Source organism: Plasmodium relictum, assembly GCF_900005765.1.
Source record: "Plasmodium relictum strain SGS1 genome assembly, chromosome: 13".
Taxonomy (NCBI): Eukaryota; Apicomplexa; class Aconoidasida; order Haemosporida; family Plasmodiidae; genus Plasmodium; species Plasmodium relictum.
In genome coordinates this window covers 757,414-778,920 of record NC_041691.1, presented here as the reverse complement: position 1 = coordinate 778,920, position 21,507 = coordinate 757,414, and the positions used below count along the sequence as shown (strand labels likewise).

General features: G+C 16.8%; 7 protein-coding genes across 7 annotated transcripts; 1 reads left to right on the top strand and 6 right to left on the bottom strand.

The window, feature by feature from the left end:
- Positions 1-162: 162 nt before the first annotated feature.
- On the bottom strand, positions 163-3,282 carry PRELSG_1318500 (conserved Plasmodium protein, unknown function; the record flags this gene model as incomplete). The annotated part of the gene is made up of 1 exon (XM_028678715.1): positions 163-3,282. One exon carries the CDS (start codon positions 3,280-3,282, stop codon positions 163-165), a length of 3,120 nt encoding a protein of 1,039 aa, XP_028535833.1.
- Positions 3,283-4,394: 1,112 nt separating this feature from the next.
- Positions 4,395-5,492, bottom strand: PRELSG_1318400 (protein-L-isoaspartate(D-aspartate) O-methyltransferase, putative; the record flags this gene model as incomplete). Its single annotated transcript, XM_028678714.1, has 3 exons — positions 4,395-4,816; positions 4,921-5,074; positions 5,394-5,492. 3 exons carry the CDS (start codon positions 5,490-5,492, stop codon positions 4,395-4,397), a joined length of 675 nt encoding a protein of 224 aa, XP_028535832.1.
- Positions 5,493-6,921: 1,429 nt separating this feature from the next.
- PRELSG_1318300 (conserved Plasmodium protein, unknown function) lies at positions 6,922-8,700 on the bottom strand (the record flags this gene model as incomplete). Its single annotated transcript, XM_028678713.1, has 1 exon — positions 6,922-8,700. The coding sequence occupies one exon, from the start codon at positions 8,698-8,700 to the stop codon at positions 6,922-6,924; it is 1,779 nt and encodes a 592-aa protein (XP_028535831.1).
- Positions 8,701-9,668: 968 nt separating this feature from the next.
- Positions 9,669-10,678, bottom strand: PRELSG_1318200 (SF-assemblin, putative; the record flags this gene model as incomplete). Its single annotated transcript, XM_028678711.1, has 2 exons — positions 9,669-9,734; positions 9,944-10,678. 2 exons carry the CDS (start codon positions 10,676-10,678, stop codon positions 9,669-9,671), a joined length of 801 nt encoding a protein of 266 aa, XP_028535830.1.
- Positions 10,679-12,020: 1,342 nt separating this feature from the next.
- On the bottom strand, positions 12,021-12,302 carry PRELSG_1318100 (H/ACA ribonucleoprotein complex subunit 3, putative; the record flags this gene model as incomplete). The annotated part of the gene is made up of 2 exons (XM_028678710.1): positions 12,021-12,131; positions 12,246-12,302. 2 exons carry the CDS (start codon positions 12,300-12,302, stop codon positions 12,021-12,023), a joined length of 168 nt encoding a protein of 55 aa, XP_028535829.1.
- A 535-nt stretch (positions 12,303-12,837) lies between these two features.
- PRELSG_1318000 (conserved Plasmodium protein, unknown function) lies at positions 12,838-16,289 on the top strand (the record flags this gene model as incomplete). Its single annotated transcript, XM_028678709.1, has 4 exons — positions 12,838-13,054; positions 13,258-15,681; positions 15,837-15,931; positions 16,059-16,289. 4 exons carry the CDS (start codon positions 12,838-12,840, stop codon positions 16,287-16,289), a joined length of 2,967 nt encoding a protein of 988 aa, XP_028535828.1.
- Positions 16,290-16,802: 513 nt separating this feature from the next.
- Positions 16,803-19,823, bottom strand: PRELSG_1317900 (conserved Plasmodium protein, unknown function; the record flags this gene model as incomplete). The annotated part of the gene is made up of 1 exon (XM_028678708.1): positions 16,803-19,823. One exon carries the CDS (start codon positions 19,821-19,823, stop codon positions 16,803-16,805), a length of 3,021 nt encoding a protein of 1,006 aa, XP_028535827.1.
- Between the last annotated feature and the right edge of the window lie 1,684 nt (positions 19,824-21,507).

The window sequence follows — 21,507 nt, the reverse complement described above, 5'->3', positions numbered from 1 at the left end:
AAATTTTTCAAAATTTTGTGTTTAAAAATTAAAGGAATCTTAAAAAAAATTGTCGATATTTTTAAATATATATATATATATATATATATTTCTGATGAAATTTTCTTTTTATATTTTAATTATTAAGTTTATTTGTTATATTTTGTTATATTTTTTAATTTTTTATATTTGAAAATATTTATCTATATCAACATTTATATTTTTCATTTTATAAATATTTTTTGCATTTTTTCTTTCTTTAGCTATTTCTTTATTTGCTTGTTCATATAATATACTTTTACATAGAACTTTCCATAAGTTTTTAATTTGTTTATATTTCTCATTTATCAAAAATTCATCTTGAATTTTTTTTTGTGATATATATAAATTTTGAAATGTTAAAAAATTTTTTTTTTTAATAATAATTTTATTGGCATCTACGGGTACACTTTGTTTTTTTCTAAACTTATTGAAAAAATAAGAGTTATTATAAATTATTTTATAAGGGATGTTTCCTTTAACATATTTTAAAACATATTTTAACTTAATATTATATATACAAATATCTTCTTCTTTTAAATCAATAATATTGTTTGATTTCAAATGAGAAAGTAACTTCGTTTTTAGTATATTCAACTTATCCTTTTTGTCATATATATAATCAAAATTTTCTTCTATACTTAATGCATTATTTTTATCATTTAAATAAATATCATTAGTTTTATTTTTATCATTTCTTTTTTTTAGTTGAAACTGAGCATATAATGGTATTTTTGTTTTACTAAATTCTTCATAGTCGTAACTTAATGGTTTTTCACTATCACTAATATAGTAATTTTTATTTTCTAAATACTCTCTTCTCATTAAATTATAAAAGTTTTCTTTTAAATACACATTTTCTCCCTTAAATAAACCAACAGCTTTATTTGGATAAATTACTTGATTTTTTTTTAACATTGATTTTAATATGTAATAATTGGATTTAAGAAAATCACTTTTTTCTTTAGGTATCATATTAGTTACATATAGGTTATATAAATATTCATCATCTAAATTATCTAAAACTTGTTCAAAATTATTATAATTTTTTTTATTTATATAATATGAAATTCTCCTAAAATTGTCTCTGATAATATTACAATACTTATCTCCTTTTATTATTGTATTATTTGCACTGTTTTTACTATATCTTAGTTTATGACGTATGCTAATATCTCTTAATATTCCATATTTATTAATTGAAATATATAAGTTATAATGATCTAAATTATAGAAATATTTATATACATTACTATTTATAAAAACTTTTATATACTTGTTATTTAATGTATCTCTATTTACTACATTAGCAAATTTATCATAAATGGTTTCTTCATATTCTATAGAATCTTTTTTGCTATTATTATTTTTTTTTAATTTTCCATTAGCTGCTTTTAATGCACTAATTTGATTTATAAGGAAACCTTTTCTATTATTTGAATCATATATATTACTTAATGAATTCACTATTTCTTTATTTTCTTCTTCTTTTTCAAAATAGAAAATATTATCCTCTTTTGATTTAGCATGATCATATTTTGTATCGTTATCATTTTCTAATTTGTTCTCTAAATATATAATCCTTAGTACCTTTTTACTTTTATTATCAAATATAAAAAAGTTATTATTTTTTTCAATGTACATTTTTCCATTATAATCATCACTTAAAATTTTAAATTTTTTATTTTCATCTTTATTTATATTTTTTTCTAATTCATTAAAATAATAAATATTATCCTTTTCTTTGTGTAATAATTCATCGGAAAATTGAGTTTTATTACCTTCTTTATTATTTAAAATAGTATAATCATTTTTTTGTGTATCTTTATCTATGTTAGAATCATTTTTAATACTTATTTTTTCTTCATCAAATGATATTTTCTCTTCGTATGAATAATCATGACTAGAATCACTAGATGTTTCTGAAGTGTATTTTCTTTTATTCCCTTTATTAATAAAAAGAGACAATGCAAATTTATTTAATGAGTTACTTGTTTTTGCTTTTTTATAAGTCTTAATTTCTTCGGGATTTTTGGGTAATGGTAGAAGTATGTGAAACATCTTACTTTCATATAATGACGAATTATCGTTTTTCGAAAAATTAAAGAAATTAAAATAATAAACATTATAACAAAAAAAAAAGGAAATCCATTTATTAAAACTTGTGGAATAGCATTCCGAGAAAATGTTAAATTGTACTGTTTCATTATTGTTAACATTCTTGTAATTTTTTTTTGTTTTTTTATCCTTGAGGAAATCTTTCTTATCAATAACAACCACATCATCATCTTCTTCTATCTCATTATCGCTACTTTGTTCATTAATAGAATTAACAAAATGATTAAAAAATATATTTTTAGTTATGTCTTCATAATATTTATTGTAACATTTTTTAATAAAACGATTCTCATGATCTATATCAATTTCATTTTTTAAATTTGGAAGGGTTATACATATACGACTTGGAATATTTAAGGATCTACATAAACAAATAAAAATTAAATTTATTATAACGTTATTAGCTCTTTTCCTATGAATACTTCTAACTATTCTAAATATGATTGATCCTTTTATGTTCTTAGAAAGAACATTATCACCACTTATCCAATATTTACTATCAATAATTAAATCAAATGAATTTTTTATAAATAAAAATAAATATATAGGGTCCTTATATAACTTATTACTAAAATTTTTATAGTTAACATAAACAGAGTATATCAATGATTGCAATAATTTATTGTTACAAATATTATTTAAAAATGATATATGACCAATCCAGCATAACATAAATGTAATTAGTTTATTTTTTTCAATTTTTTTTTGTATATTTTTGTTTCTTAATTCTTCAAAGTCTTTTATTTGTTGTACAGATATTTTGCAAGAATCCTCTTCATCATCATCAATATCATTTTTTCTTTTTGATTTCTTTTTCTTTTTACTACGACTTTTATTTAGTAATCTTTCTTTTTTTTTCTCTTTATTTTCATTTTCAATAATTTGTACATCGCTATCTGAACTTTTATTTGATGAGTTTTTTTTTGTGAAATCAGAATCATTGCTATCATCAAATTTAATGAAATCATTTTCATTAATACTTAAAAATTCATCGTTAAGAAAGTCTTCTTTCTTTATATGTTCTTCACTACTAGAATCATTTTTTCTTTTTAATATTTCCAATTCTTCTTCACCAAATAATTCCCTGTCAATTTCATTTAATTCTGTCTGACAGATACTTTTTTCAGCTTTTCTCTTTTTTGCCATTTTAGTTTAAAATAACTTTATAAAAATGTAATTTTCATTTTGTTCATTTAAAAAATTAGCAATTTCTAAAGAAATTAGAGATTTTTTTTATTATTTTTTTAATATAATCATTTCAGTTAATTTAAAAAGGAATTTTTTGAAATAATTTATTTTAAAATGATTTAGGAATTTAAACTATTTTAATATGCTTGAACTTACGTTTAACATATCCCTATATCTCAAATACCTCTGAATTTTAAATTATTTTTATATTCATTAAAGTACTCTTATGCATTAAAATTGAAACAGTAAGATAAATTTCAAATTATGCTTATTGATTTTTTGTTATTTCATTTTTAATTTTTTTAAATAACATGTGGAATATACAAATTTTCATTTTATAATTTATGATTGTTTTAAAAACAGTTAAAAGGTATTTTTAAAATTTAAAAATTATTATTGTTTTATAGCTAATACAGAAAAAAAAAAAAAAAATATGTATATATAATATATATATCGTATTTAATACATAATAAAATATAAACATTTCGTGTATATATATATTTATATAAATTCATAAAAGATACAAAAAAAAAAAAAATATTTATTAATCATAGATATTTTTATATAAACAATACTAATGAATTAAAGAAAAAAAAAAATTTAAAAGAGTTTTAAAAAATAATAAATTCATATTTTATTTGTTTTATTAGTTTTCATTATTATTTAATGACAGCATATATATTTAAAAAAAATAAAATAAAACTAAATATTATAAATCTTTTTAAAGTAATATTTTATATGAAGTATGAACATATAATATTTCTTTTCATCGGACAAATATATTATATGTGCATATAAAAAGGGCATTAGAGATGAGATAAAAATAGTTAAATAAGAAAAAGAATTATGATAATGTTTCAAATGAATTATATTCTTTTTCTTTAATGATATTATGATAACTCTACTAATAATTTCTAAAGCATAAGCTTCTAGTAAATAAAATGAGAAAAAGTAGATAATATTAAATGAGAATATATGGTGTAAATAACCAAGAAAAAAAAAAAAAAAGTTTTTATTTTCAAGTGAAATTAAAATAATTTTTCTAGAAATTTTTTATATGTTCATAATAATCAATTTTTTTTTAAAGAAACAAAACAAACATCAAATAATCTCTCTTTGATAATTTTGCCGTTTTTTTTTGTAATTTCATATAAAACTTGTGTGTATCCTTCTTCTATAGGTATAATCATTTTACCATCTTCTGCAAGTAAATCAACTAGAATCTCCGGCAGTTCGCTAGCTGATGCTCCTACATGAATAGCATCAAATAAGCCTAACTCTTTTTTTTCCTCTTCATTTACTTGATAAATGTTTTTATGAATAATTTTAAAATTGTCTAATTTCAATAATTCTGGTTTATCTCCTTTTATATTTTCAATGGAAAAATCGACTAGATCTTTTACTCTTTCTATTCCTATAACAAACGAATTTTTGTTCTCTAATACCTTTGTTCTTATGGCCATACACACAGTTAAATACCCAGATCCTGATCCTAATCATATAAAAAAATAAAATAAAATAAACAGATAAACATTTATATGAAAATTAAAATGCTTTATAGAAGATTCAATTTTTTTTTTTTTTAAATAACATTACCAACGTCAATAGCCCTAGATCCTGGTTTTAATACACTCATTAATCTTTTTAAGGATAAAGCATGCATGTGTGGTGAAGAAATAGTAACTCCGTGACTAATATAAACAGGTGTGTCTACATAAGGATTTTCCTTTATATATTTTCCTCTATCTACCTATATATATACGTATGTATATAAAAATACATATTATTTTAATGTATATATATATATATTTGTTTACATTGATATATATATGTATGCATATTTTTTTTTCATATATTATTTACATATATTTCATTATAATGTATACTCTTTGCCATTTAATAGATGCATGGCTTTTTTTTATATATATATTGTGTTTTAATGTATAATTTTTAATTTTGTAATATATTATATTTTCATGGTTTGTTATGTTTTTAAATTATTTTTCAATTTTATAAATTAATATTTCAATTTTGTTATTTTTAAAAAAATGTTCAAAATATATTCAAACCTGTAGCATTGTATTGTATACATCATCATCTTCGATTATTCCCCTCCTTTTAAGATTTTCAATTAAGCTTTTATGATTCTTTTCTGCTAAATTATACATCTTATTTATTCGTGTATTTTTTATAATTTTTTTTTTCAAATTATATTTTAGTGGTTTCATAAAATAATAATCATTGAACTTAAAAATTTGTTTGGAGAAAATCAAATTTAATTTTATTCCTGATGCAAATTTTTGTGAAATAACAAAATTAATATTCAAAAATGTTTTATACATGAGAATTTTAAAAATTAAATAATACATTCTCTGGATTTTTTTTTTTTTTCTTAAGAAGTGTAAAGTTAAACTAGAATTAATATTAATGCTTTCAATTAAAAAAAAAAAAATTTTTTAATAAAGAAAAAAAAAATATAAATTTTTTTTTAAAAGAAATATTAGACTTCAAAAATAAAATAAACTAAAACTATTGTTTCATTACATAATTTACTTAAATTTTAAACATTATTAAAAAAAAAAATAAAACTTTTTTCTTTTACATTATTCTTTCAAATCATTTTAACTTAGCTTTAATGAATAGACAGAAAATTTTTATTAATTTTAATAAATATTTTGTACTATTAAAAAAAGAATGGAAAATAAAACAAATTTTTTATTTCTACAGTAAACATATATATATATATGCATGTGGTTTTATACTTAAATATTTTTCTTAATATTTTCAAAACTTTTAGATATAAAAGACTTTGAGATCTTTAGAAAAAGGATTAATTTTTAAAAAAAATAAAAGAAAGCACAACAATCATTTTTGTGCTATAAAACTAAAAAATTAAGTAAATTTGTAATATCTAAAAAAAAAAAATAAAATAAATTAACAAAGGAAAAAAGAAAAAAAAAAGAAATTAAAAATTAAAGAGCAAAAGAATTTGATGCTATAAAATTGAAAATCAAATAAATAACATTTACCAATAAAAGGTAAAGAACAAGAATATATGTATATATATTTCTAAGATATGAATAATAATTAATAAAAAGACATTAATATTAATACTACTCATTTATTTTATTTATATTTTATACAATAAGTACTGATTGTAAATAACTTGTTTCTTCTATGCGTTCATTTAAATAAAATTTTTTTAATTATATTTATTTTTTATTTTACTTATCTATTTATTAATATATTTATTATTATATTTATTTATTTATTTATTCATTTATTATTTAATTTATTAGTTTATTCATTTATTAAATTCTTAATTAATTGGTTTATTAATATATATTCACTTATTTGTTTTTATATTTTTTTTTATTTATTAGGTTCTATGTATTTAGCATAACCACAAAATTTATAATCATATATTACTAAACTAAATATATTATATAATGTATGATTAATATCTAAAAGAGTTCTTAAAATAATACATATATTTTTCATTTAAATTACATTTATATTTTCCTTCCTTTTTAATTTTTTACATGTTTATTATTATTATTTTGTTTTTGTTTTTGTTTTTGTTTTTTTATATTCTTTTTAAATTGTTTTTTGCTTTTTTTTGCTTAATTTGCTATTCATAATTTTTCTCTCTAAATTTTCATCTGTTTCAATTATATTCATTCTATTGCTTTTATCTATCTCATTTTCTTCTATTTTTGATGAACCCTTTTTATGTTTTTCTTTCATTTCATGATTATATATTAAATTTTCATTTTGTATATTTTTATTATCTAAAATTTCATTTTTTATTTTGTTATTATTTCCTATACTACTTGAATTTATAATTTTTTCTTCATTTACAATTCTATTACTTATTGTTGCTTCTTCATATTCGTTACTTGGTTTGTGATTTTTTATAAAATTATTATTATTTTCATTGTACAGTTGGTTTTCCATAAGAAAATTCTGATTATTATGTTTATCTATTTCCTCATTTGAAATATTTTCTTCTTGAATTTTATTTATGTCACTTTTTTTTTCATTAGTGTTAAATGAATTTTCAAGATGATTACTTAAAGTATGCTCTGTATTATCATCTGAAGAATTTGTTTCTTCACTAATTTCAATAGATGGATTGTAATTATCTTTATTTATATTTTTATTATCAGTTGAGTTTAATTCGTTAATATCATTTACATCATAATGGTATTGCTTTAAAGTTGAATTATCGTCTTCATTATTTATCTTGCTATAATTTTCGTTAGAATAAGAATTGTCGTAATAGAGATGTGAAGTCAGACTACTTGATTTGTCAGTTATCTTTTTATTGTGATGAGATGATATACTTGGTTTTATTTTATTGAAGTTATTAAATATATTATAAGAGTTACTAAGGTTAAAATTTTTATTTATGTATATATTGTGCATATAAAGAACTTCTTTTATCTCGTTTATTTCTTTTCGTAAGTTTTCAATTACTTTTATATATTGCTTCAATTCTGTAATATCAGAATTTTTGTTGGTATCCTGTTTATTTGATAAATTTTTATGATTAACTTGCATTTTTTTATGTGAGCTTTCTAATATAAAGGAAAACATAAAAGTTGACAAGATGACTATAACTGAAATAAGTATAAAAAGAATTATTAGTTGTAAAATTTTTTTCATTCTCAACTTCTTTTTAAGTTCAATAATTTGATTATCAGTTAATTTATTTTTAATTTTAGAGTTTTTAAAATCATTTTTACCATGTTTTAAATCCATATCATTATAATATGGTAAAATTAAGTTATATTTGTTAGAAAATAAATATGATATCATATTGGTGATATAAGATATCTTGCTTTTATATGGAATTTTTTTTAAATAATTTTTCGAATAACTTTCCTCTTTATCATTTAATAAATAATCATTTGTAATATTTTTGTATTTATTGTAATTTTTTTTTCTATCTTTACTTTCAAAAGTACCATTCTTCCCATTTTTGTATCTTTTATTATTAAAAATATTTGTTTCTACATGATCTTTAACAGGAGCTGAATTATATTCATTTACTAAAACTTTTTCGTCTAGAGAATTCTTTTCATTTTGAAAAACTTTTATTTTATCATTCCTGTTATTTTCACTTTCGTTTTCATTACTTAAAATTACAACAGGTAAATTTCCATTTACGTCAGTTGTATTTTTTTCATTTATCTTATTATATATTTCTTCATTACTTATTATTTTAATGAAATAATGAAACTTCTTATGATCTTTGTAGTTTTTTTCATAACATTCCTGAGAACAATAAAATATTTTTTTGTTATGTTTTAAACAAATAGGACAACAAATAGTAGTATCTGATACTATTCCACATCCTGAACATATCGTCATTTTAAATAGGAAAATGAAAATGTATTTATTATAATAATTCTCATTAAATGACCAAAAAAAAAATATATATATTGATATAATATATATATGTGCATAAATTTATATAACAAATAAATATATACTATAACAATATATATATATTTTATATTTTTTAAATATTAAAAATTATTAAAGAAAAAATAAGAAATTAAAACATAACAAAATTAAAAAAAAATTAAAATTGATTAATTTTTATTATGTTAAAAAGATTTTAATATTGTATGAAGAAAAAAAAAAAAATAAAATAAAATAAAATAACTCATTTATCTTTTTTCTTTTAAAGCATAAAATAAAATAAAAAAAAAAAAATTGAGAGAAAAATATAAAATATTCAGTATATATATTTTTCTTTATTTTTTTACCAAAATATTATTGGACAAAACATATATTGCTATTTAAATAATTATATTTTTTGTTCATTAAATGGCAATTAATAATGTTAAAATATTTTTAAAAAGGTTATAAAAAGTTAAATGTAAAATTATGAAATAATATATATTTTTAAATAAAGTTTATTATTTTTACTTATATTTATTTTATAAAGGAAAATTCTTTTTTTATTATGTTGCTAGCTAATATGAAAAAAAAAAAAAAAAAAATATCACAAATATAAACAAATGTTAACTATGTTTAATTAATATTATAATTTTATAAAAATAAATAAAGAAAACAAAATTTTATGACTATGTTTTTGTAATATACATAGAAAAGAAATCAAAGATAAAAAAATTATAAATTTTATAATGCTTAAGTGAAAAACAATTCAAAAAAAGAAAAGCTCTTAAAATTAAAACACAAAAAATATTCTCATAGAAGTAATATATAAATGTATATGAGGTATGCTTAAAAAAAAAAAAATATATATATATATATATATATATGTATATAAAACTAACATATATAACTATTTTTTAATTTATAATTTATTGTCAATGGTTGTTAATAATAACTGATTGCAGTGCTTTTTGCAGTACGTTTGTATATTTGTTCATAGCCTAATAAAAAAAAAAAAAATTATTAAATGCATTTAATATGTTCAATTTTTTTATTTTTATTTTATTTTATTTTTTTATTTATATCCACATGTAAATATATTAAAAAAAAAAAAAATGTTACTTAAAGTATATTTATAAATATGATAAATTTAATAACGTACAATTTTATATATTTTTAAAAAGAATAAATATATTTATAAATTTATTACTTGAATAATATCGTCGTCAGATTGTTCTCTTGCTTTGATTGTTAAATTAAGGGCATCCTTGATATCTTCAATTTCTTCAATAAAAAGATTTTTGAAGTTTATATCTTCATCATAATCATAGTTTAACAATTTCTCACTTTCATTTTTAAGAATAATCAAATCTTCTTGCTTAAAACATATCTCACTTTGAATTTTACTATATATATAAGCACTAATATTTTCAATTTTTCCATATAATATATTATCTCTTTTTTTTTTATTATTTATATATTTATTTACAACAATTTGAAAATCTGAAATTTCTCTTTTTAAACTTAACATTTCTGTTTGAATCTTAGTAGGAAGATCAACTTTTATTTCTCCTATAACTTTTTCTAATTCTTCGCATTTTTTAATAATTTTATCTAAATCAATAGAAATATTTTCAATTTTTGTTGTTATTTTATTTAAAACATTATTTATCATATCATTTGCCATATGCTCTATTAATTGTTGAATATTCTTATTTGCTTCAATTCTTTTTTTAACTTCAGTATTTATATTCCTTTCAATTCTTAATATATCATATTTTATCTCTTGATAAAAATTGTCTCCGTCTATTTTTTTACTCTTTTTTTCTTCTAAAAAACCTGATTCATTCAAAAAATTTACTTCCTGTATTTTATTCCTGCTTAAATTTAAATCATAAGGAAGATTTTCATCAGATATGTTAGAACTTTCACTGTTCTCAATCATATTGAAATTGGATAAATACAAAAAATATATTTCTTGTTATAAATGTGTGAATGCATTAAGAGATATATATATAATTCTTAAAATATATATTAACAAAACTAAAAAAAAATAAGATTAAAAAGAGTTAAATATACACAAAAAAAAAAAAAAAAACAAATAAAATTAAATGTTTGTCCAAAAAAAAAAAAAAAAAATTGTACTAACAATAATATATTATGGAACAATTTAGATATATATATGTTTTCATTTAACTTTTTTACAATTATAATTGTTATTAATCAATGTATTTATTATTATTTTATTTTATTTTTTTAATAAATAATATAATTTATTACACTAAAAGTTTAACATTTTCTTAAAAATTCTAAAAAAAATTAAAAAGAAATAAATATTTGAAATAAAACCTTTAAATATGCACTTCAATATTTTTAATAATTTTCTTTTTCTTTCATCAATATCTTCCATATGTTTTACTAGTATTAATGTATTTTATTTATTTTCATTTTTAATATTTATCTAATAAATATACTGTCATAAAATTACTATTAAAATGTATTATTATATTTATTTATTTTTTTTTTTTTAATTTCCTCTTACGAATAGATCACGTTTACATAATAATATAAAAAAGAAATAAATTTTAGTTTTTAATTTTGCTATTTTAACATTTATGGAGAGCTTACTTTTTTTTTTAAATTAGAAAAAGAAAATTTTGAAATGATTTAAAAAATATTAGTATTCATTTACAATATAAAAAAAAAAATTATGCAAAACAAATTGTAAATTTTAATTCTATTCCCATTTAAAGAATTATTCTAAGTTATACTTACATTCAGCATTACTTAAAAAATAGAATAAATAAACTCTTGTAATATTTATATAAAATAAATAAAAATTTTAATATGCATAAAAAGAATTTTCTTCAGATTAATTTAAAGTACATACAAATATGTCTTTTAACTAAAGAAAAAGGAATATATGCTAAAATATATTAAAAAATATATTATTATTTTTATATTATACATAAAAAAGGAAAAGAAAAAAAAAAAAGGGATATATAATTTTAAAGCTAATTTTTATTTTCTATTATATTTTTTTTTCTAAAATTTCATAATAATAATTTTAAAATTCTCATTTTTGTTTTAACATTTTTTAGAGATATAATACTCTTTCATTGTTTTTTTTTTTTTTTTTGGTAAATTTTCCTATTTGTTATTTTAAATATATACATAAAAAATTCTTTTTTCTTTCGTATTTTTCTCAAGCTCTTTTTTCATTGATGGAAATTACAACAATAATCACTCTTTTTCTCCTTTTCTATTATAAAAAATTGAGTTAAATTTTATAGTAAGTTATATCTTTTCTTAATCGTAATTCTTTGAGAAGAAAATTTATCATCTGGTGAAAATCGGCATGGATGAGCTGAGAAAGTTATTTTACCATCAACAACAGGCTTTTAAAAAAAAAAATATATATATATATATATATTAATACATATATTTATTTTTCATATTTGTACATATAATAATATGAATATGATATTTAATTTGTAATTTTATCTCTTTACCTTAATAGTATAAACTCTTTTTCCATTTTCGTCTAAATAAAATCTTAACAAATACATTTTTTTGATAATTCTTATATATAAATATTAAATTATAAATGCTTAAAAATATTCAAATAGTATTATCTTTGTATATGTTTCCTTTTAAAATAATAAATTTTTCAATAAATTATATTCACAAAAGATAAATTTTGTTAATTCTTTTTCTTAAAAAAAAAATACTATAAATATGTAATATATATATATAATTTTTTTTTTTTTTTTTATTTTTTTTTATTTTTATACTTAAACATGAAGTGATCACAAGAAACGTACATGAGAAAAATAAAAACTTATAAATTTTTCAAAAAGAATTAAAAAAATTGCCTATATATCTATTAATGAAATCATTATTTTTAATTTTTTAATATTAAATTATATTAAATACTTTTGTATTTTTAATTAAAATGTTTATTTAATATTCTTAAGTTCATAATATATTTTTATCCTTTTTTAGTATTGTTAAAATAGTTTTACATTTTTTTTTTTTTTTTTTTGCATATTTTTATTATTATTATTATTTTATTTTTTGTATTAATAATAAAAAAATTAGGTAATGGGGAATAGTAATAGCAAAAATATTCAATTCTTTTTACAAAACATTAGCGAAAATAGTTTAAAAGAAAATGAATTATATGCAGAATTACTAAATTTAGATGAAAATTTTAGAAGTGGTGATGATTTTTATTTAATTAAAAAAGTTGTAGACAATTCAAACAACATAACTTTCTTATTTAAATTTTTAATGAATACTTTAAGTAAAGTTCTTCAAGGTAATTATAGATATATGTTACTTGAATTTTTCTCATTTTTTTTCTCTTGCCTATTATTTATATAATTATTTCACCTTAATATTTATCTGAAAATTATGTTAGCAATATTTTATGTATATATCATGTAAAAATATTTCAATTGCATAAATGTATAATCTTAGCTTTTCTTTTATTTTATAATTTTTTTTTTTTTTTTTTAATAGATGCAAATAATAATTATTTACATGAATGTAAAATATGCATAAAAATTTTTCTTTGCTTATTTCCTGTTATTCAGTATAATTATAATAAAAAAGAGATTTTTAATTTGATGTGGAAGAAAAATTATTTTGAAAATTTGAATGAACATAGTTATAATTGTAATAATATACTAATTCTTCATATTTTTAATTTTTTATTAATTCTTTTATTCACTGAAAATGTATGTATAAAAAAAAGTAATAAAAAATCAGGAAAGGTTTTAGTAAAAAATACTATTGATATATATAAACTTTGGTTTAATAAATTTTTAATTCATGAGAATACAGAATATAATGATAATAAATTTACAAATTTAAGTAATAAAAATGATCAAATAATTTTAAATGATATAAATTATATTAAAGATGAAAAAAGAAAAAACTCATTAAATGTAGATAAATGGTGCAATAATGATTTTAACTCTAAAATGCTAAATAATAATAAAGAAAAATATGAATTAAATAATAGCAAAAATATATTAGATTCATCTAATGAAAAAATAAAAAAATATGTATTTGTGAATGATTCTAATTATGTAAATTGTTCTATTTCAGTTGACACAAATAGTTCTCAAAAAAAAATGAATAGGGTAACTTTATATAATGATATAGATTTAGAATTAATTAAAAATAGAATAGAAATTTTAAAATGCTTACTAATATTACTAAGTTCTTATATGTATTATGATGATAATAGTTTTTTAAAAGAAAAAAATTTATATTTATTTTTATTTACTAGTGGAGAAGTTTATTTTACATCTAATTTTTTTTTGTCATTGTTAAATACTATATTTGAAAACGAATTTAACTACTTCAATTTTTTTTTTTATAATGATATATATTTAGAATTTTATAATTTATGCATTATAATTCTGAATATATTAATTGATTTTAGTCCGTTCACTTTAGAAGATAAAAAAAAAGTTCATTATATGAATAGTGCAGCAAAATTCTTTTATAAATCAAGAAGAATTTTTTATATGAAAAAAGCAAATAATAATAAGAAGAATAACAAAGAAAATGGGAAAAAAAAAGAACATCAAAAAGATTTACATAAATTATTAAATGATAAAAAAATGTTCTTAAATATTAAAAATACTCAAGTAAATGAAAATAAAAATCATAAGATGACTGGAAATATTTTATGTAAAGAAAAAGAAAAAGAAAAAGAAAAGATAACTCAATCAAAAAGAAATAGCGAAGAAAGCATTAAAAGTTCATCCTCTTTTGAAACTATTATATATAATGATACATCTGATGAGTCATCTTCTAGTAGTAAAAATATAGAAAATGAAAATAATGAAAATATCAATTTAGATTTAAATGAAAATAAGAAAGAGTTTAATAATTTAGAAAATGAATTAGAGAAAAAGGAAAAATATATAAAGAACGAAAAGAAAAAAAATAATTGTTATATTTATTTAAAAAAAAAAAATAAAGTAGAAAAATTTTATACTAACAATGTATATTTGGAAATGCTACGCAAATTAGAATTAAGTAATGTAGAATATATTTATAAAGGATCATTAAACATACTAGTGAGTTATAAGTTATATATTGAAAACTATAATGAAAATTTACTATTCATAGGTAATTACTTATGTTTAATATGGAATATTATGAATAATAATAAGCTTTTCATTAAATATATGAAAAAAAATAATAGTAATATTTTTTTATTTTACATACTGTATATATTGTTGTGCTTTAATAATCAAAGAAAAAAGGAAATACAAGCACATGCAAATGTTAAAAAGAATGAAATAATTACTATTGATAATAAAAACGTAAATGAAGAAAAATTTATTTATAATAATGAAAATTTTAATCATTCTAATAAATGCAATGAATTTAATATTCGAAAAATTGATGGTATAATTTATATTTGCTTGTTCATTATATTAAAAATATCGTCTAAATCAACTATTTGTAAGAAATTAAATCAAATGTATGATAAAAAAATTAAATTACATTTTTTAAAAAATATAGATCAATTTGATAATTATGTAGATTTTTTAGTATTTGTCTTATATACATTAATTAATGATAATATTTATTTTTTAAAGTTTGAACGAATAATAGATATGTCTATTACTATTTTAACTAATATAAGTGTTTATATTAAGTCAATGAATACATACTCGTGTGAATGCATAATTAATATTTTAAAGAAAATTTTAAAAAAGGAGTGGATATTATCTTCTCAGCACCATTTTTATTCGCTATTTCTCTTATTAGATTTTATAAATAATATTTTGTCATATAATTTAAATGACAATTATAATTTAATTTATATGATTATAAAGAATAAAGATGTTTTCTTTTCTATTCATAATTTACATGATATCTTAAAAAATAATTATATATGTGATTCCCCCAAATTAAAAGGTTTTTATTTATTTTTACTTTTTTTTTATTTTGTTTTTTTATTAAAAATACATCAAAATTTTGTTAAAAATATATTTTTATTTATTTTATTTTTTTTTTTTTTTTGTATTCTTTATTCTACTTTTTTTTTCTTTTTTTTTTCTATTTCAATTTAGATTACTGGATACCTACAAAAAGTTGGTTAATTAATTGGAGAAATAAATTACCTTTACACTTTATTAACAGTATAATTTATGATTTAGCAAGTTTGGTAATGAAATAAAAAAAAAAAGGAAAATAAGTCTTATTTTTTTTTTTTTAATAATTACATTTAATAATATATTCAACCTTTTTTTTTTTTTTTTTTACAAAATTTACTTTTTTATTCTTTTATTTAGGTTGAAGAAGAATGTGATGAAAAAGAAATATTAGAATACACTGAAGTAGTAAATTTAATTAAAAGCCATTGTGCAACAATAGAAAATAAAAAGATTCCGTTTATAATAAGAAAATATGAAAAAAATATTCTTTTATCAAAATGGTTTACTAATTATTTATACTTTCTTATGTTTTTTCATACATACAAACAAAATCTTTTTATAACTAATGGTATCAAATTTATTTTTTAATTATTTGAAAAAATAATTAATTAATGGTATAAATTAAAAAAATGTATTAATTTACACATTTAATCTTTCCTAGTTTTATTGTTTCTTTATATTTTACTGTGTATTTTTAATTCTTTATGTTGTCATATATATATATGATATTTTTATGTTTAAAAAAAAAAAAAAAAAGTAAAATAATGAATGTTTGTTTTCACAAAAAAGAAAATTTTATATTATTAAACAAAGTAAAATTTTTTTTACTAAATTGAGAAAAAACAAAAAAAAAAAAAAAAATAGTATTTTATATAAAAAAATATAAATAATATTTTTTTTTTGTGTACCGATTTCTATTTTTTTTTTTTTTTTGTATTTCCTTTTTTTTTAATCTTTTTAGAATACATTTGTTTTTAATTTATCGATTTATTTTATTTTTTTTTTTAAATTGTGATAACAATTTAAAATGAAAACAATTATTCAAATAATTTTTAACTAATATATATATGATTTATTATTTTATTTATTTTTAAAAAAATATTATATATCATTAAATAATGAGTCTATTTTTATATTTATATAATAGACAAAGAATAATAATAAATATATATGCTGTGTTTTAAATTTATCAAGAAATTTCTTTTTATATAATTTGAAGTTGCATAGTATTAAGATGCAACTAAGTAAATTAAGATTTTTTGATTTTTTAAAAGTTAAATTAAATTTTCTTTTGTCTGTTCTTTTTTTTTCATTTTTCATATATGAATTTTTTTTCTTTTTTTTTCTTATATATGTTTTTATAAAATTGTTTATATAAAGCATAATTTCTTTTTCATTTAATATATCTAAAGTATCTATTAATTTACATTTGTTATTTACATTTTTATTATTATCATTTATATTTAAATTAGCATTATTATCACTGTTAAAATTGTTATTACTATCACTGCTATGATATTTTATATTATTTTTATCCTTTATGTCATAATTTTTTAATTTATTTCTACTATTTTTATTGTTATTAGCAATATTATGTTCTTCAAATATATTTAAAAATATATTTTCTTTTTTATTTTCTAATTTATTAATAATCTTGTCATAATAATTTTTTTTTCTAGGTTTTATGTTTTTTACAATAGAATGTAATATTTTTTTTACTTTTTCGTTATAATTTTTTTTGTAAAAGAATTCTTTTAATTCATATAAATCTTTAGAATGTTTTTCTTTTTTTTCTTTCTTTTTTTTTTTTAATTCTTCCATATCTATTTTTTTTTTATTTTTAATTATTTCATTCATCCTTTCTTGTTTATTTACACTAAATATTTCATTATTTAAATTTAACGATAAGCTCTGTGATCTTTGAAATTTTTTAATTGATTTCCTTTTTATTGTTATAGTATCATCACTTTGATATTTATATTCATATGTGCCATTTTTGTAATTTCCTCTTTTTTTTTCATATAAAATTTTATTACATTTACTACTTTTCTTTTTTAATTCTTCTTCTCCTATATCTGAAGATAACTCATCTGAAATAATAAATTCATCTAAGCATGTATTGAAATTTATATTAATGCCCCATAGCAATAATAAAAAATAAATTAATATATTTTCTTTATGTCTTTTATTATTTATTTTATTTATGTTATCTACATTTGTCTCTTTTATTTTTAAATTTCCATATGAAACATCATAATTATCGTTATTACAAATTGTAGCATTATTATTTAAATTACCATTATTAGTTACATTACCATTATTAGTTACATTATCATTATTAATTATATTTTCATTATTAATTAAATCGTTATTATTTATATTATCATTATTATTTATATTATCATTATTATTTATATTATTATTATTAATAATGATATGAGTACTTTCTAATGTTTTATAATTAGCAAAATGTTCACTATCATTTTCATAACTCCTATTTTCATACTTTGAAGATGTTTCTGATGATATTGCAGATGAAGATGAATAAAAAAAAGGAGTAAGTGAATCAATACGAATAAAAAAATTTTTTAATTTTATTTTACTTTCTTGATCATCTAATAAATTATTTTGAGAAATATTAAGTTTATTTAGAGATAAATATATTTTTATTGAATTTGATAAAAGCATAAATATATCTATTAAAATAAATATAAAAAAATTTTTAATAAATGTAATTGTAAAATTGAAATTTTTAGCTATTTCTTTTTTTTTTTCGAATTTTTCCAAACCCTTTATAATATTTTCTTTATACAAATAATTATTTAATGGCAAATTTGAAACAATAAAATCCCATACTTCCTCAAATGTGATGCTATTAGTATCAGAACAATAAAAAGATGAATGCAAATGAAAAATATAATAAAAATTATTATAATTATACTGATGCACTAAAGAATAATTCAAATATAAATTTTTATCAATATAAAATAAAAGATGAATTATATCTTTATCAGTAACAGTATGATTCTTCTTTTTAAAATCATTAAATAAAGGTTCAATTTTTGATTTCTGATTTATAATGAATCTTCTTCCTTCTTCTTCTTTTATCCATTTGTTTAATAGTCGAAAAATTTTTTTCTCAAAATAAGAACTTTCTTTGCGTTCTATTTGTTTAATAATACTGTTAAAGTCATTATTTTCACCTTCCTCATTTTGTTTTTTCTCTAAAACGGTTTCATTTTTTATGTTAATACTATGGTTAATGTTATCAATAGAATTCTTTAAATTAAGACTTAATTTTAAAATATTAGAATCATTATTATTTAAATTTGAAATTTTTAAATTTCCATAATGATAAGAGTTATTTTTATCGCTCAATTTTCCTTTTAATTTTATATTTTCTTCATAATAATTGTCATACAAAGAAATATCTTCATCTGACAATATATTTTTTTTTTGATAAATACATTTTAAAATTTCTTGTGTTTCTCGTTCTTCTTTTAATTTATTTTCTTGCATTAGTGTATCATATGTATTATAAAAATCATTAATTCCTTTATCTATTCCTACACTATCTATATTTACATTTTTACTTAAAGATGAATAGCTATTATTGTCATACTCTATTTTTTTATTATAAAAACAAATATCATTCATATCTACATCAGAAATATTATCATCACTTAAAAAAAATTCATCATCTGTTAATCGTATAATATATTGGGAAAATAATAAAATAGGATCAAAATTTTTTATAATATTTTTATTATTATCATCATTTTTATATGTTATTATCTTGGAGATGTATAAAACAAAAGAATCAAATGTTTTTTTTAATATAGGAAAAACATTACAATACATATATGTATCTATATCATCTTTTTCTGAATATTCAAATGAATTATTTAATATAACATCATATAAATTTGTATATTTTTCTAATTCTTGTTGTTCTAAAATATTCATATATTTTCTATAAAAAATAATTACTTTTTTGGATTTTTCTATATACTTTTTTTTAAGTTTAATTTTTTCATTATCACTATTGTCTTTTAATTCACTGTTACCTAATAAAGCGTTTAGCATACTACGAATAATATCTAACTTTTTATTTTCATTCATTATTATCTATTAAGATATATGCAATATTTACTATTCTTTAAATAAGAAATATTTTATCTCTGTATTTCTTCTGTTCATTATATACGAAAGTTTATTTATTAAATTACTTTTAGCAAGCTTTTTTTTTTTTTTTTTTGCAAAATTTTATTTTTCTTTAAATATATCATTTTTTATTATATATATTTATTTTATCAATTATTTTTTTTTTTCTTTGCACATTTAATTAGTGTGAAAATAAGAATATATTGTGCTGCTAGACATTCATTAATGAAAAAAAAAAAAAAAAAATACACATTTTATACATCTACTTTTATTATTAATATTATTTTTCTTCTAAAATATTTCCATGGGAAAAAAAAATTGAATATAAAGTTTATTCTTTACATTTTAACTTATATTTAATACATACACAAAGCTTGTTTTTTTAGTAATACTTGGCTTTAAATTGTATTAACTTAAATATTTTTTTTATTTATAATTTTTTCCTTGTATTTTTTCAATAGTTGAATATTTATTTTTAATAAGAAATACTATCATTTTAAAAATAATTTCAAAATATATATCATTTATATTAGTGGAAATTAATCTTATGAATGATATTTTATATTGAAAGCTTAAACAAAAAATTTTCTATTTCTTTTTAGTTTTCTTTTTTCTTTTCTCTTTATAACAATTTTTAGTAGTTTTTTTTCTAAAAGTTATGATATTAGTAAAATTAATTTTTAAATTATTTGATTGTTTATTCTAATTATTTATATAAGCTTAATAAGCTTTTTTGAGAAATAACCAATAAATATATAATTTTTTTGTATAAAAATAGAAGTATTCATATTTTATGTTTTAAGAAAAGCGTTTTAAATAGTGAAATCAAAATTACTTGAATATATTAAGAGCAAAAAAAACAAAAAAAAACAAAAAAAAACAAAAAAAAATTATTTTATATATATATATATATATATATATATATTTATTTATTTATTCTGCTGTATATTTTTTATAATTTTAAAATATACATTTCCATTTATTGGGAAAACAATTTTTCATTTATTATATATTTTAATTTTTTTTTTTTTTTTTTATTTGTAAAGTTTTGTATATCATACTTTTAAATTTTTAAAATTCTTAATTTAAACAAGTATCTTTATATTTTATGTAAAATAGTAACAATATTTTTTTTTATTAATATTTTTTTCAAATTAAGTATTAAATTTATTAAATTATTTTTAAAAGTTTTTAAAATTTATATTATATATTTTTCTTAATTTTTTTTTTTAATAATATTGTTAGTACAATTTAAAAGGTATATTTATTATATATATATATATAATATATATATATATATATATATATATATATATATATATATATACGTATATGTATAATTTTTTATATTTCATTTATGAAATTAATTAATTTTAAATATAAATTCATAAAAATAGAGATAATAATAAAATAAAGATTGAATCTAACTTTTTAATTTATTACGTTGTTTTCTTTATTATTTTTATAGTAAATTATTGTATCTTGATATTTTCATCAGAAGAAATTTTTTTCATTAAAATATAATTTTTTTTCTGTTTGTAAAGTTAAAATGATAATTATTTTATAAATTTTTCTTATTAATAAATAAAAATAATTTAGAAAAATTACATAAAAAAAAAAAAATTTAAGTCAAATTTATATA